This window comes from Fukomys damarensis, unplaced genomic scaffold (genome assembly GCF_012274545.1).
Source record: "Fukomys damarensis isolate Sample0158 unplaced genomic scaffold, DMR_v1.0_HiC HiC_scaffold_11, whole genome shotgun sequence".
Taxonomy (NCBI): Eukaryota; Metazoa; Chordata; class Mammalia; order Rodentia; family Bathyergidae; genus Fukomys; species Fukomys damarensis.
The window spans coordinates 11,529,885-11,546,616 of NW_022900923.1; the positions used below are offsets into that span (position 1 = coordinate 11,529,885).

Below are 16,732 nucleotides of genomic sequence, written 5' to 3' on the forward strand. Positions count from 1 at the left end.
CCCCTAATCTTACTTGACTGCTACACGATAAGTTCCTATCACTTGACAGAACAAATGGGTTGTGAAATTATTAGAAATGATCTCAGATATGACACTGTCTTCACCTACCTCTTCCACAAGGGTGGTTTGTGAACAACGTGAGAGCAAGGGTACAAAGACATTTATGGAACTCTGAAAACTGTGCAGGGTATTATTATCTGTAACCTTGGTAACTATTCAAATTAATGTCAGTTAAATTTTGGCGGCACTCTTAAGATTCCTTATCATCTGCATTTATTTGTCAGATGAGGTAATGCACTTTTTCTGGGTACAGTTGTCTTTGAGAGGCTGGCAGCATTTTCTGGTTGTAAACAAAACTGTCTCATGTATGGGACCATGACAAAGAGGGAACAGGACGCCAGAAGCTCTGTGAAAACACTCACATCCATCTCAGCAAGGCGCAGTCGGGATCTGGGAAGTTAATTAGTGTCCTGCTCTGCTCCTTGGCTCTTTTGTGAATGAATGGGTCCAGAGATTCATTTTCCTGAGTGAGGAGTTGCTGATATCCATTCAAAGTTCAGAGGAAAGTTCATTTTCTCTGGAAATATTTGTTTTAAATCTGAATTCTGTAGGTAAATATGTTTGTCATATTAAAACATTTCAAACGTACAAAAATGCAGAGAGAATGATACACCTAACAAACCCCTGCCCATGTTTAACAAAGGCCTGATTTATGCCCTATCCACCTGAATCCCACCACCCCCTTCCTCAGAAGTAACTGTTATTTTTTTCCAGGAATCTTTAACCAGTTAATGTTTTAGTCCAACTTTGATGTCTGAGGGACCATTTTCTATTCTACTTCAAAACTGTCCATGGGACTAGTTCCTGTTATTCAGAGTTAAATGGGAATCTCTCCCACACTTCATTTAAATCAGCTTCTGGGTAAGGGGAGGAGTATAGATTTCAAAAACAGTTCCGGAGAAACACTCCTGGAATCCTGGGAAAATGAGCGCGGAGGAGTGAGGAGGGAGATACTAGTGAGTCACCTCTTCTAATTAGACCCCTATCTCCTAATGACAAGTCAGCTGTAATACCCATAATCCAGCCGCTTTCCTCAAGACCCATCTCTGAGCCCATGAGACTTTGGGAGGGGTATTTCAGATCTAAACCATGACAGACTATCAAATTAACAGACTATCAAAATGTAGATCAATCCATTTCAGTAACAGTTTTGGGTAAAAGGGACGAGGTACTTGATAGTAGAGAGAGAAAGATGAAGTAACCTAGGCGGGTGAATGTGGACTTTCCCCCAAAGGCCCGGGTATTAAGGCTTGTTCCCAAGCTCGGTGCCATTGGGAGGAGGTGGGACCTTGAAGAGGTGGGGCCGAGTGGGAGGTCTTAGGTCACTGGGGCATGCCCTCAGAGGGCATTGTGGGATGTCCCTCTCTTTCTCTTTTGTGCTTTCCAGCCACTATGAGGTAAGCAGCAAGCCTTACCACGTGTTCCCACCACGATGTCCTCACTGTGGGCGAAAGTAATCGGGGCAACTGATGATGGACTAAAACCCACATAACTGTCAGCCCAGAAAAAAACATGTTTCCTCATTTTAAGTATTTTGTGACAGTGATGGGAATCTAACTAACATAGTGGGTGTACGTGTGCTCACATGTCTTTTTTACATATACACCTGCTTCATGCAAAAATACACTTGAAAAATCTTTTAAAAATACATGAACAGAACAAAGAAGAAAGAAGAGGTAAGAAAATGAAAGCCAAAGGAAGATGAGGCTTGGAATAATAGCTTCGCTGCTAAGATAATAACGTCATGTGGAATCTGTGCCATGAGGAAGTGAAGTTCTGGATGGCAGTGGCCCCCAGGTTTGGTCTTGAGTTTCTCAGAAGACAGTGAAAAAAATAAAAGGGACACAGTACAGGGCCCTTAATGTAGAAGCAAATCCATTAGCCGAGGAAGAATAGCTATTTCTCATGCAGATGCTTGTAAGCCATTTCCTGGAGGTTTTGGTCCTCACCGATGATAGACGGTGGAGATGCTCTGGCAGAGGTGCACCGTGCTGGGAGTGGTGTGTGTGTATGCAGGACGCACAGTTGAGGCGTGGAGGGGTGCGTGTGAACTGGTAATGCCTGAAGTGCCAGGGTCAGTAGTGCCTGCTACCAGTGACGCCGTGATGGTGAATTTCATGGGTCAGCTTGACCGAGCCATGGGCCGTCCGGTTATTTGGTCAGACGCTGTGAGCACATTTTCCTCAGTAATGTGAGCGGACCTGACTCAATCAGTTGGAGACCTGAGTAGAACAACAAGGTTGACCTCCTTGTGAGTAAGGAGACTTCTGCTTGACAGCTTGGTCTGAGACATTACTTTTTTTCTACTTTCAGATTCAGAAGATTTCAGATTTCAGATTCAGCTCTTTTAAGGGTATTGGCCTTTGCACTGGAAACTGTGCCACCAGCTGTCCTGTTTCTCAGAACTTTGAACTTGGACTCATACTGTGCCGTGGGCTCTCTCGAGTCTGCAGCTTCCCAACTGTCTGGGACTTGTCCGTCTCCATTCCCATGTGAGCCTATTCCATATGATCTCTGTCTATAAATGCACATTGTATAGATTTGCTTCTCTGGAGAGCTCTAACACAACATTCTGTATGCAAAGAGGAGTAGCCTGGGCCTTAGGTACTAGTTATAAAATTGTTATGTATTTCAGGAGATATAACTTTGGGTTCATAGGCTTTCTAACAGATGCTGTTAAATGGTGGGATGATTTTGTACTCTCTTACTATTAACCTTAAGTACTCATAATAATAACAATATTGCTAGCAGTAGTGATGGTGTAATTCTAAGCACTTTCCATGTATCAGCTCACTTAAGGCTCTTTCAAAATATTCTGCGGGAACTGAGGCACCCAGAAGTTAAGGATCTTGTTGAAGGTCATGTAGCTAGGAAATGATGTAATATTTTCAAGGCTGTAGTCTGAATAGAGTGAGTCTTTCATTTACTCTTATGGTGAGAATAGTGGAGGGATCCTTTATGGAAGAGAATCAGATGTCACCTTCTTTTGCACCCAGGGGTCCTCTCTCTGGGGCAGGGGGGCAGCAGGCCTGTGTGCAGTGTAGGCTGCTTATGTGACTGTGAGGAGGGTCAGCCCAGGGCGATGGTGATGGCAGGAAAGGAGGATGCCTACAAGAGCGGCTGAGATGCCAGGCACAGTGGGAAGCCGTGCTGTGTGGAAAGACGGCCTGCTGAGGAGCTGCAAATGAACCCTGCATTTCACCAGTTTCCCAGGCATTCTCCTGCTATCATGTATGGCCTGTGAATGTCAGAGAGGGACTGAAGCTTCAGTTGTTTGACACTCAGCTCTGTGCCTTCCCCACCAACACCTTCCTCTCTCACCAAAAATTTCTGTTGTGAGTCTTCTGCATACCAGCATGCATCAAAAAGAGGCAAGAAACAGGGCAACAAGGCACACAGAGGTTCTTAGAAAACAGAAGTGGGCAAGAGAAGCTAGACTGGCTTTGCTGTGGTTGGGAGATGTTCTCGGCACTGAACTTGCCCACTCCCCTGGTCCACGCTTCAGCTCAGCAAGAGGACATGGGACCTCCAGACCCAGGGCCAAGTTGTCCACATCATGGGAGCACGATCCTCAGGGCCATGAGTGTGTAGGTGTGTGCCTAATAAAGCCCACTGCTGGAGCTAGCCTGGTCACCTTTGTGTCATTGTCTCCTCCTGGTCAATGTTTTTCAGGCTGTTCTTTAGCCCTGCCTGCTGTATTTAGAATAGCCAAGGTGAGTTAGGGCGAAGTTACAGCTACATTGGAGAATTCCAGGTGGGATGACAGTGGAGTCACCTGATGAGGAGCCCAGCCCTGTCTACCAACCGCACAGGGCTGGCCTCTGGGAGCAGTGGCTGCCGGAATGGCAGGATCCTGATGAGCCATTTTGAGGCCTGTTGATCCTGCCACCTCCCTTCCCACCAGGTAAATCCTGCTTAGACACCAGCGCCCGATGAAAACTGCATGATAGGACTTGTACGAAGGATGCAACCGATGGCCCGTGTCAGCTTGTTGGAGCTAAAAAATATATTTTAATTTGTTTAGCTCTCTGGGGAAATTATCTGAGCCTGCATGTGCTAATCAACTTTCACATGAGCTTTCAAAGAACTTGAAATGATTCAAGCAACAAAATGAGATTTTTAATCTACATAAATACAGAAATCTTTTGCCCTTTTTTCAAGAGGAGAAAAGAGATTAAAAAATTTCTAATTCATTCCTCCTCTCCTCCCCTAGGACACTGTCATTAGCAGTCATAGGAAAATGATCATCTGAGTTGTAGTACGTTGCCTGCCACTGTCGCTCACAGTTTCTCTTTTTAATGTAAACTTTATACCAACTCTTAGGGTCAGGTGCGGAGGCAAGCACGGCTCACCATCTGATTGAAGGGAGTGGGCCTTGGCAGATGATGTGAGTTGCAAGCTCATGTGGCTGAGGGGTAGTGGCGTCAGGACTAGAGTTCTATCAGGAAGTGGCTCAGGGCTCTTTTTACCCTTCTGGCTGCCTCACAGTAAGAATAATGCAAAAAATTATTCTATTAGAATTTATAAGAGAGTAGAGTTAAAGGTTAGATGGATTTATACTGCATTGTTCAAGTTAAGTTATGGTTTAACTTCTCCATGCCAAGTCCCCCGTGGGCCTGCTGACTCTCCAGGGAAGTTGCCCTCCATGTCTCCAAGCTGCTTTGATCTCCTGTGCCCCTGTGTCACAGGAGTCTTCAGAGTGTGTGGAAGAGGGGAAGGGGGACTTAAGAGTTGCATGCTGGCTTTTAAGCTCTTCAGTCCCCAAGGAACAAGATTCACAGCCTGTGGCCTAGGTGGTGTCACATAGCTCTGCCCACCTTCACAGGTGGTTGTGAAACCGTGTCTTCTGTGTGACAGGAAGGGGAGGAAAACCAGGAAATCAGGTAACCCAGGACCACCGTATCATCCACAGGCCGTAGGTTCTGCCATGGATCAGGCCCCTCCTGGACTGATGCCCATGTCACAGATCCCCAGGAAAGTGTTCCTGCCACCAGGTATCACTTTGGAAGAGCATCTCAATATTCATCAGACAGGTATAAACCATGCAGCCTCTACTCAATGTCTGCACAGTGTCCACTTCTCAAAATTCCTGATTTACAGACATTTGTTTACCTTTATCACCTGTTGGGTCTTTGTCATCTAGGGCCTTTGGGGTCAGGGTATGGCCCTGGTGCTCTGTAAGAGCTCGCATGGCTGGGTGTGGTGGTGCATACCTGTAATCCCAGTGTTTGGGAGGCTGAGGCAGGAGGATCACTGTGAGTTCGAGACCAACCTGGGCTACCTAGTGAGTTCCAGGTCAGTCTCAACTACATAGTGAGACCCTGTCTCAAAAAAATACCCCTCCCCCTGGAAAAAGTTAAAGAGCTCACATGGCAACTACACATGTGTTTGCAGAACAGACCAATGAATGGATGTATGGAAAAGCAAGGCCCGCAAAATTTAATGCTGTGTCAGTGAGGTGACAAGTCTCTCAAGTGTCTTCACTCAAAGCTCGGGTCCAGGTGGCGATTTCTGAGCTGTAATTACCCGTTGCTGGCCTGCAGCATCCATGCCCACTGGTCAGGGCTGTGCTGTACCACTTGCCTTATATCCTGCCACACCCTTCCTTAAAAGTTGAAGAAATGTCTTCTGTTTTAAAGTTAAATCATTTTCTGTTTCTCCAGCATGGTGTTAATCCACACGATGATATATAATTTAATGGTGAAATGCCATTAGGTACCTAAACTATTTGGAAAGTCTAAATTAGAACCATTTTGTGAGAAATACAGAGTTTCTGTGTGTGACGGTGAAAATGCCTGGGAACTGAGGGCCAGTGGAGATGTTTGCACATCAGTGTGCTTGAACTTGGTGAAACCATTGAACTGTATGCTTAAAGATGGTTATGAGGATGCGTTTTACATCTGTTTTACCACAATACAGTAGCTTTCCATTGTAATGTATGTCATTCCACAAATGCAAACAGAACACTCATAGAAATCAGGACTCAGAACCTGGCTGTAGACAACACGGTTCAGTGTCACCTAGTGGGACCCGAGCCTGTCTCGTTAGCAGCCCAATACGACTGTGCCACCAGGAAAATTGGCCGAGCCTGGGTAACATTTTGGATCCCTGTCTGATTATTGAGCAAAACTATCCCCCAAGTGAGACTGATTAGGGTCCTATGGAAATATTTTCCCACTTCTTTTCCCAGGGTGAAAATTTAGGTAAGTGTCCTCTAAATCTTTACTGAATCGGCATGAGCCTCTCTTATTTTATTTTTCCCTGATAAAATGTCCTTTACAGAGTAATTTCAAACTGTTTCCTATCCCTGCATTTATAAAGTGAAAATTCAATCCCTCCACAACTATCCTCAAGTTTTAAAATATGCAGACACGTACTGATTGGCTTGGATGGCCAGTTTCTTCACACTGATCTGATGAAATTGCATGCCCTTGCTACTTAAGTCTGAGTGTAGCTGTCCTTTAGAGGGAGGAGTGACCCCCCACTCCTGTCACCTCCAGGAAGCAAGGGGGCCTGCGTTTCCCTGCTTAGGCACGTTTCCTTTAAGGCGCCCAGGGTTGTCCAGGCAGTGATGGTCCTGTGCCTGGTGACTTATTCCCTCACGAGTGCATATTGGATCCCATACACAGCTGTGATCTACGGTTCCCACACTCCAGGGTTGATTTGGATTTTCTGTAATGCCTGAATTGAATTTTGCTGCCATGTTGTTTTCTGCTTTATGATTCAGCAAAAGAGAGATAAATCTGGAAAACCTGCTTCGAAATGGACATCCTGCATTCAATTCTGTATTACTAGATCTTAAAAAGCCAGGCCTGGATTTCTGTGAAGGTCCCTGCCCATCCTAGAAATTCTAACATTCAAGCCAAAAAATAGGAAGGGACCTACTGTCCCCCATTCTGCCTGCCTGACAGCACCAGTGCTCTTCGTGGGTTTTCATGGGGCTGTTGTTTCCACCAGGGTTGATTGATCTGTTTATTCTAAGCTTGAGGCCAGAGCTGGAAGGGAGGCTGGTTGTTTTGGGCACTGCTGAGAAAAACAGGCTAATCACCTAAATACCACCCTGGGGAATGAAGTAACTCTGGAAGAAATTGAACGGACTTAGGGCTTTGATTTGGATTGGGGAGCAAGAGGGAGCAGCCCGAAAAACCTGGAAAGCTGTTGCCAGTGGCCCTGGCTGGGCAGCAAGAGGGTTTTGATTTCTTTCACTGCCCAAGAGTGAGGAACCCTTCCCCAATTCCAGAGGCTGACCCCATTCTGCTTGGGTTCCCCAGCCTCTGGTGCCAAAGATGGGGGCTGCCCTGTGCAGGGGAGGTTGGTTCAGGTGTCCCTAGTCCTCCTTCCTTAGATGTTACCTTTTTTGTTTTGGTACCAGGGATCAAACTCAGGCCCTTGCACTTGCGAGGCAGGCAGTGGAAACACTGAGTTAAATCTCCGGCCCAGATGTTACCTTCCTTGCCAGCAATTTGAAGATTTTCAGACAAAGAGTTAAAACAAGAGAATTTTGCTGAGGTTTTCTTCTGTCCATCTTCAGCAGCCCTGAATCACATGGGTCATACATGGGAATTTAAAATTTTGAAGCAAGATAGTACCTCTCAGATTACAGGTCACAGCCACCTGATTTCCAGGTTAGACCAGACCAGACTGCTCTTCAGCACCTCTCCCAGGTGGAAGTACAGCAGGGTCTCTTTTAGCTCTCATTACCCCTCTCCTGAGGACTAAGAATCTCAGAGATCCCTGAATCTTGTAGGATTAGTCCTGTCTCCGATGAGCAAATCAGCAAATGTTTATTAAGTGCACACAAAAGACAGATACGAAAAGACAAGACCAATCAATTAATCAACTTCAACACTTGTCATTGGTTGAGGAAGAAAGCAGTATAATGAATGACTGGTAAATACAGGTGTGAATTCCACTTAGCCTCAGTGAGACAAGGGACAGGGAGATTCTTCAAAGGGATAATCCAGCCCATACCAACATGGGGATCCTTAGGGGCTTGGCCAGTCAGTGTCACGAGGCTTCTTCACCCTGAGAGGTATACAGCCTGGCTGAACTACTTCTTACCTTTCTTTCTCACTAGTATCTGCCAGTGATAGACCAGCACTGCAGTTAATCCTAGAGCTAAGTTGAGTTCCTGATGCTGCTCTTTTGCAGCAGGAATGTTGCTGTGACTTCTTAAGGTCATAGGGCCAAGTCAGGAGGCAACAAGGATGAGTTTGGAAGACTCTGATATACACATTAGAGTTCCAACGTGACAACTTTGTAAACTATACATAACTTAATTCCTGTGCCTGCTGTGTGTCTGTCATCCCTGAGATTTCACGGGCCAGATTAGGTCAACAGTGAGCTAGGGAGACAAGATCTAATAAAACAAAGTCAAGGAGACTTTTACTATTTGAGATCAGCCTGAACCAAGGATGACCAGAAAGAAAAAAAAAAAAAATCTGCTCCATTTTCCTCCTAGAAAACTCGTAAATAGAATGTGAGACTATTTTGACCAGAGTTCTTTTGAGAATTTATACCAAGTGCTATTTTCTTTCTTGATTAGGAAGCATCATTGGCTTAGGGGACCCCTGCTTTGCAGACTGTGGAATGAACTCAAGACCTTGTGCTTGTGAGATAGACATGGTATCTTGCTTTTAGGCTCTTGTTTTTATTTTTTAACACAGGGTCTTGCTGTATAGTTCAGGCTGGCCTTGAATTCACTATGTAGCCCAGGCTGGCCTGAAACTTGAGATGAGATCCTTTTGCCTCAGCCTTGCAAGTGCTAGGATTATTGGTGTGCATGACTTCATACTGCACACACATAGTTTTAGCGAAAACTCTTAAGATTCACAAAATACCATGCCCTGGAAGAAAGACCTTGGGAATTTTGATGGGAGAATGGGAAGAGACATAGTACAAAACTGAGTCTGCAGTAGTTCTTTTTTTTTTGGTGGTAAGAGGGATCAAACTCAGGACCTTGCGCTTGAGAGGCAGGCGGCAGAACCACTGAGCCAAATCCTGGCCCCCTGCAGTAGTTCTTTGAGAGGAAAAATGCATTCTCTGGTGGCAGGAGAGCCAAGCAAGGGTGGAGGTTGGCCATCAAGTGACTTGGAGTTAGAAGATCTAGGAGAACCACACTGTTGTTTATAAGGTAGATGTGTGCAAAGGTCTTGGGAGAGGCCACAACAGAGATGGGGCGGGAGAGTAGGAAGCCAGCAGACGCTGAAGCAGTGTTGGCTGTGTGCCACGCAAAGGCCCTCTGCTAGAACAGGGCACACTGCTAGTATTTTTGAGGCCTACAGCTCTGGATTGATGGAATCACCCTGCAACCAATGAACTGGACTGCAGAGGATGAAGCTTGAGGTGACCATATATTCTGTTCCCTTAAGTCCTAGGGTATAGACAACAGAAAGAAAAATACAAGTTGGACAAACATCACACACATTCACAATGTGTCCAGATCCGATTCACTTCACTCATTCTTCTTGGACCTGTAGACTTGTGCATTCGTCTGCTGGACTTTCTGACTTTGAGACTCTTCACAGCTGTCAGGATTTGGTATAAATAACAGCCTGCCAAAGAGTGGGTGACAACATGGCTTTTTGCCGGGCTGCATCTTGCTCAGCATTGCTCATGAAGTCTCCTGCCACTGGCCGTGCGCCAGGCCTGACAAACAGCCATGAAAACAACTTGTCATGAAGTGATTTTCAGAAATGATTGTCGAGGTGACTTCATCATTGCATCTTTCGTGCTTGGCAAAATAATTACTATGCTATGTGTTTGGGTGTTTAAAAAATTTAAAAGAAAACATTGATAAAATGTTTTCCTATAACTGGATTACAGAGTAGTGGATGCTGTCTCAGTTTTGTCTCCTTACATGTAGATATTTCATACAACTGTTGGGTTTCCTGGAAAATAAATGTATCCACAGTCCTGCTTATGAACCTGTATTAGAACCATAGGCCATTTCCCAGCGGTGTTTTCTGGGACTAACTTTAATGTTTTGACTTAATGCTTGTGGATCAAGTAGTGGTCCGGTTCTTAAGCCGGGCCAGAGGAGAAAGGCTTGCACACGAGAACGCAACCCTGCCACTGGCATTCAGACATGAGTGCAAGAACTGTGAGGGTTAGAGATGTGAGTTCACGGGGGCTCCCTCAAGTGGGGAAGATTGGGCTTCATGAGGACAGGCTCCATGGTGCCCTTTTGTCTAGTATTTACATTTCCTTTCAAAAATGGATTTGTTTCTGCCAGGACATTTCATAACAATGAAATGCCGTTGTGTTTTTAGAAATAATCATAAATTAAATTGACTCAGGATGTTGCAAAGTGCTCTTATATTTTATTTGATGATGGTGATGATGATGATGGTCAGTCCCAGGTGGCCTGGCAGCTATTGTTAAGGTCTTATTTGTTCCAGATGAGACACTGGAGGCTCCCAGCAGTGAGGCGGTGTGTACACTGCCACACAGTGAGGCACATTTGGTGCTTCTGCCTCTGTCCTGGGCCTGAGCTACTTCCTCACAATCCCACCACCATTTGTTTTTTTAAGCTAGTGACCTTTTTTTTTTTTAAAGCAGCTTTAAATTTATAGAAAGTTCCCATGTGTCTCTTCATTTCCTCAGCTTTCTGTATCATTAACCTCTCACATTAGTCATAAAGGATGTCCCCGATCTGATACATTATTATTAACAGACATTGACATTAGTTAGGGATCACTCTTTATGTTGTACACTCTGTGAGTTTTCACAGATGCAATGGCTTATACTGTCCAGAGTAGTGTCGGGCTTTAGTACCTGTCACACTCTATGTTGTTGTCCTATCATATAAAGTAGTTTCTTTGTTCTAAAATCCCCGTTCACCTATTCAGACCCTGGTCTATCCACCCGAAACCTTGGAAAACATTGATCTTTTTACTGTTTGTTGTTTTTCCCTTTCTAGAGTGTTGTGTAGTTATCATCATATACTGTTTCCCTAGCGCCTTTTTAAACCCTGATAGTTTTTCTTCATTGGTTAGATAAAAAATAGGTTTTTTTTTTTTGTAACAGGGATTGAACTCGGGTCCTTGTGCTTGTGAGGTAGACAGCGGAACCATTGTGCTAAATCCCCGGCCCTAGATAAAAAATAGTAACAACAAAAGTTCACTGTGTTTCTTTGAGTTAAAATTTTTCATGAAGATTGTATACATGAGGAGGCCTATTTTTTTCACTGCCATCTCTCATGCCTGTTCTTAGAATGTGGTTGATAGATTTGCCTCTTGGTAAGATGCCCTTGCTTGATGTAACAAACCTGAGTGGTGATATAGACCATGACTTTTTTTCCTCTCAGGAAAATGAGCAAAAATATTTTCACTTGTACTGTGGTGTTAATATGATATACTTTCTTGTAAACAATGGATATGGATATCAATAGAGAATATTTATTGTGATTAAGGAAATACCTTTCCAAGTAAAGATCATCAGAAGAGAAGAAAACAGCCAGGGCTACCTTATTCCCATTCGAGGTGCTATTGCCTTGAGTCGTGATTGGCCTTTTCTGCAAAAGAAAGACACACCATGCCAAGGAGCTTAGCCATTCCGTACAGCAGCCCTGACTGTTGTGGCCAGTGCCACAGGTTTGGTCCCCCGATAAGCATTAGTTTGGAACTCAGCTTAACTGTTAGAAGCTTTCATGTACCCTGTGGGCATTCCTGGATTGCAAGGGAACCAAGAAAGTAAATTTAGAAAGTTTAGATCTCACTAACTTCTTGCTCCAAATTCAGGACTAGAGCAATCAAATGTGTTTTCTACCAGAGACAGATCAGCACACCATTCGGGTGTGCGAGTTCTTGAAGGAATTGCATAGTACTAGCATTGGTTGATGGAAGAGTCTGAATTCTGAAGTTGGCATTACAGTGTAAAGGACAAAGGAATAAAGCATGCTTCTAGTAACACATTTTGGTGAAATGATTGCCCATTTGTTTGACATATTTAATTATTATGTTTTCTGTTTGAAGGTGGCGGTTGTTTGTAATTGTCAGAGATGACAAAAGTGGCAAAAAGATGAAGGATCATAAATATTTTTTAAAACTTTCTTACTAGTTAACAAGGACAGAATACCATGCTAAAAAGATAACCAAGGATTCATTGATAGCTAATTTACTCTTTAGCGGTGATGTGATAAATATGGGTGTTTTTAACCTTGTCAGTTAGGTGGCAGCATAGTCTAGTAGAAAATAGCTCTAGTTTGTGGGTCAAAGTTTCTGTAATTTGCTCCTAAATCTCTTACTGATATTATATTTGGGTAACCCTGAGAAAGTCAATTGATTTTTCTTGATCTCCTTTGGTCTCCCTTGCCATGTCTGGAAAATGTGGCCAATCATAGTGATATTTGGCTTTGACTTAGGACAGACAAGGTAATACATACTGAGAATTTTGTATTGCCAGTAAGCAACTTAAAGTATGTTTCTAGACTAAAAATATTATACTATTAAACCTTACTTTATATAGCTTTTATGTTAATACTTCCTGTCTTTGTATCTTACTTCTTAATAGCCACCCATATATGGATGCAAATATATGTGTAGATGTTTAACATGTGGGTATGCATATGAGTGTGAATATGGCAGGTATACACACAAGCTCACATGTGTATTTTGTGCTTTATAATTTTCCAAAACTCTCTTGCAAGCTTTACCTTATTGGATTCTCCCAACAATTTCTCAGAAAGGGGATGTTCTTGCATTTATTATATAAATGTGGTTGAGAAAAATTATGGTTGCAGAAAGCTGATAGTTACCAAGTTTATGAAGTATTGTGGGGAAAAAGAACTTCACTACATATCAGGGTCACAATTTCAAGTGCCTTTTAAACCAGGCTGTGAACCAGTTTGGAAAAGTTGCAAGAAATCCATTGAAAAAAATCAAGAAGATGAACATTTTGAGAAAGGTTCTGATGGAAGGACTAAGCAGTATCTTTACTGAGTCACAAATTTGCATGTTGGATTGGGTTTCTGAGGTGGTTCTGCTCAAGACTGCACCTTCTATCAACCTAAAGGCACTGCTACAAAGTTTTAGTTAACGTCTCTAAAAGGCTTCACTCTCAAAGGTACCACCAGTTCATGCAGTCTTTCACTTGTTCATTAATTGAGCTGCCCATCTATTTATTTGCTCATTCACTCAGAGGCATTCACTGGTTCCACTGTGTGCCCTGTGGAGGGAACAGGGAGAAGCAGAGAGCAGAGGAGTTGGAGGTGGGCTCAGCACAGGGTCTGCTGGGGGCTGAGGTGGAGGTGGCTTTGCCATGTATTCTCCTTTGTGTGGGCTGAGCAGAATGTAAAATTTTCAGACCAAAGATAGTTCAATATAGTTCAGTCTACTATACATAGTGGTGGTGGGGTTACATGTTTTCTATATAATGGAATGAGACATTTTTCCTCTTTATTTGTGCATCCACCCTACTCAGTAGAGTACCTGACACATTACAGATATGTAATACATAATATATTTGCAGAAAAGACTCTAAAAGCTCTTGTACACAATCTGGTGGCTGAATGAAAAGAAATGTTTTGTTTGGCCAATTATGCAGCTAAGAAAAAATTCATTTAAAAAATTAGAATCATGCAGATAATCCCATTCATCTGCAAATTTATATACCACTGCACTTGAAGGTTTATCTGTGACATACAGAGGTTTTTCTGAAACCTTTATGTCTTACAATACTTGGTAGAAGTCCTTCTCTTGACAAAAGCATGAGTTTATTGTAAGTCATTCAGATTTTGGCATATAATCTAATGGAGGGTAAATGATCACTGAGCAGGCTTATTTGTTGATGAGAGCTTGAAACCGAGTGTACTGAGCACCGTTTTGCTCTCATTGAATTCTATTTTGCCCTCAGCCTAGGAATTTGGGAAGACAGGCTTAAGAAGCCATTTCATCTGGCCTTCAGATTCTAGGAATATAAATTTCAACTCAATCCAGGGAATATTTGAGCAGCTTCCCATGTGTCAGGTAGTATGTATGCAGGATGCAAGTTGTGGTGGGGATTTTCCACCCACAAGGCCACTTGCAATTCATGTCTCCCTTGCTGCTCCCTTGCTGATTGTTAAATGGAGACCAAACCAGGGAGAAGATCTTGAAAATAAAGGCAATGCCTTTGTAAACTGGATTTGATGTAGAACTGGGCAGAAACACAGACCGCCTCTCCCCCCACTCAGAATCATGGGAATATCACAGTCAAGGTGGGAGAGACCTCATAAGATTCCAGAGAGTGTGATTTTTCTAAGAGGGAGGTGTGTTCTTTCCGGTGCCCATTTAGCACAGTTGCAGCATAAATCTAACTGATGCTTTTCAAATATAAACGGAAAGCCTTCAAGCAGCAAGAGTTTTATCTCCAGGCTTCATTTTTATTGTCACAGAGGTGTTCTGTTTAGAAAGAAAACAAGCCATTAGAATATTCCAGCAGAAATGTCATTAACATGATTTAGTAGGTGGGTTATTTAGGGTTACTTAGCAAAGAAACAGCATTTCTGGACAGTGGTAAATTTGTTCAGCAAGTCCAGTGAAATACCCTTTATTTCTTCCCACCCAGGTTGTTACCCTGTCTTAAGCCCAGAGGCTCAAATTCCAACGGCTGTCAGATTTTTTTCTAGAGCAATCATACACAGGTTCTCGACCATTTTCTTTTTCAATTTCTGTGGCCTCATAGTGCTCAGAAATGTTGAATTTTATGAAGAGGCCAGGAAAAGTCCCAACTCGTGCCAAGGCTTTGGTTGTAGGCTTGGCACTGGAAGCAGCAGCTGGTGAGGGCGGCAAGCAGCCTACTCCCAGGGTACGTGTTTCTCACAGAACCATATTCAGAGCAGGCTTTTTGATTTCCACAGATTTAACAGTCACTACCCTGTCCCTATGAATTATACTCATGCTTTAAAAAGGCCATGGGTTTATTCATGACTGGAAAATGTCATAGAACTGGAAAGTGACTTTTTTTTCCCCTCATTGAGTTTATTGGTACTTTTTAGGTATACAGTACAGTTACCTTCATCACTGGGATTTTGTACCCTTACATGACAGGTCTTGGTTCTCATTTTTTCCCCATTCCCCTGCCCTCCCTTCAACTGCTCCTCCCTTCCCTATTTACAAATACTTTATTTCCATTTTTTTGTTTTCTCATGTTTTTTTTTCTTTTCCCTTATTTCCTTTCCCCTACTCTTCCCACTTTCCCTACACCTTTAGCCCTTTTCTTCCTATTTCACATTATCAATTATACCATTAGGATCTTTCGAGAGATGCAGATGAAAACAACACTGAGATTCCGCCTCACCCCACAAAGAATGGCTGCTATCAAGAAGTCACACAATAATAAATGTTGATGGGGTTGTGGGGAGAAAGGAACCCTTCTCCATTGTTGGTGGGAGTGCAGATTGGTGCAACCACCATGGAAATAAATCAATATGGAGATACCTCAAAGAGCTCTGACTAGAGGTTCCATTTGACCCAGCTATCCCTTTGCTGGGTATCTTTCCAAAAGAATCATATCACAATGATATACACACACCTGTGTTTATAGCGGCACAGTTTGTAATAGCTAAAACTTGGAAACAGCCCATTTGTCCATCAGTTGGAGACTGGATAAAGAAGATGTGGTTTTTCTATAAAATGGAATACTACTCCACCATAAAGAATGAAAAATTAGAGTCATTCATAGGAAAATGGATACATATTGAGGATATACTCCTAAGTGAAATAAATAAGTCACACATGTATAAATACTGAATAATTTCTCCGGTGTTAGAAACTATAATGGAAAGTGACTTTGAAACCATCTTTGGCCAATTATGGTCCTGTTCCTCCTTTTGCAGCTCAAAAATCAGACCTCAAGAGACCATTTGATTAGTGGAACTCCTTGCCTTCTTGTTCATCTTTCAGTCTTCATCCCTTCTCATCTTTTGCAGTTTTTCTTTCACTTCTCACCTCTTCCCACTCTTTACAGTCTGAAGAAAAAATTTTTGTGGTGACATTGATGTTGGGACCAAAGGGAGAACCGAGTTTTGTGAGACATTAAGCCTTACATAATTTGGGAATCTTCTTTAAGAAGACTTTAAAAGAACAGAGGTCATTCTGTGTATGGCTGGGGCCCCTTGGCAAGTGAGAAACCCTATCTTGTTCTTTCTTTAGTGCTGTGGCCATTCTATCTCTGATAAGGACCATTAACATTTCTTCCTTCACATCCCTCTGCCCTCCATCCACTCTTTATCATATTAAACAGTTGATTTAAAGAGTTGAGACTAAAAAGCCTTCTTTTATATGGTGTTGTCAGTATAGATGACTTCATTATTCCACCTGGTTATTGCAGAGATTGTTTTATTGTCCTGTCTTATTCGTTTTCCTCCCTTGCATGTGGGTGTCTTTCAGTCCCCCAAACTTCTAGCTATAAGACATCTCTGAAAATCAACATTTGTCAGAGGCTACAGCAGGGATTCTTGACCTGGGATCCATGAATCCTGACTCTGCTGATACTGTGAGCTGAGAAAGGGTCTTATTGCTTTTTCATCCTTAGGATTATTTTATGTGTCTTGAATGCTTCCTGTGTGCTAGGAAATGCATGATCCAGCCTTCCCAGGGACTCAGAGGGCTCTATGGCCCAGGGAGCGTGGAGAACCATGTTTCATAGCATTGGCCATGAAAATGTGTAACCACTGACATCTCGCCTTTTA

At 43.0% G+C, this 16,732-nt stretch overlaps 1 protein-coding gene across 1 annotated transcript in view; it reads left to right on the top strand.

The window, feature by feature from the left end:
* Window positions 1-2,165: 2,165 nt before the first annotated feature.
* The window catches only part of Kif26b (kinesin family member 26B), a 333,340-nt gene continuing 318,773 nt past the window's right edge, over window positions 2,166-16,732 (top strand). The window contains exons 1-5 of the mRNA XM_033761959.1: window positions 2,166-2,228; window positions 2,374-2,552; window positions 4,918-5,093; window positions 5,980-6,152; window positions 14,725-14,847. Of these exons, the coding sequence (XP_033617850.1) occupies window positions 2,166-2,228; window positions 2,374-2,552; window positions 4,918-5,093; window positions 5,980-6,152; window positions 14,725-14,847 (714 nt within the window). The remainder of the gene's footprint in view (window positions 2,229-2,373; window positions 2,553-4,917; window positions 5,094-5,979; window positions 6,153-14,724; window positions 14,848-16,732) is intronic.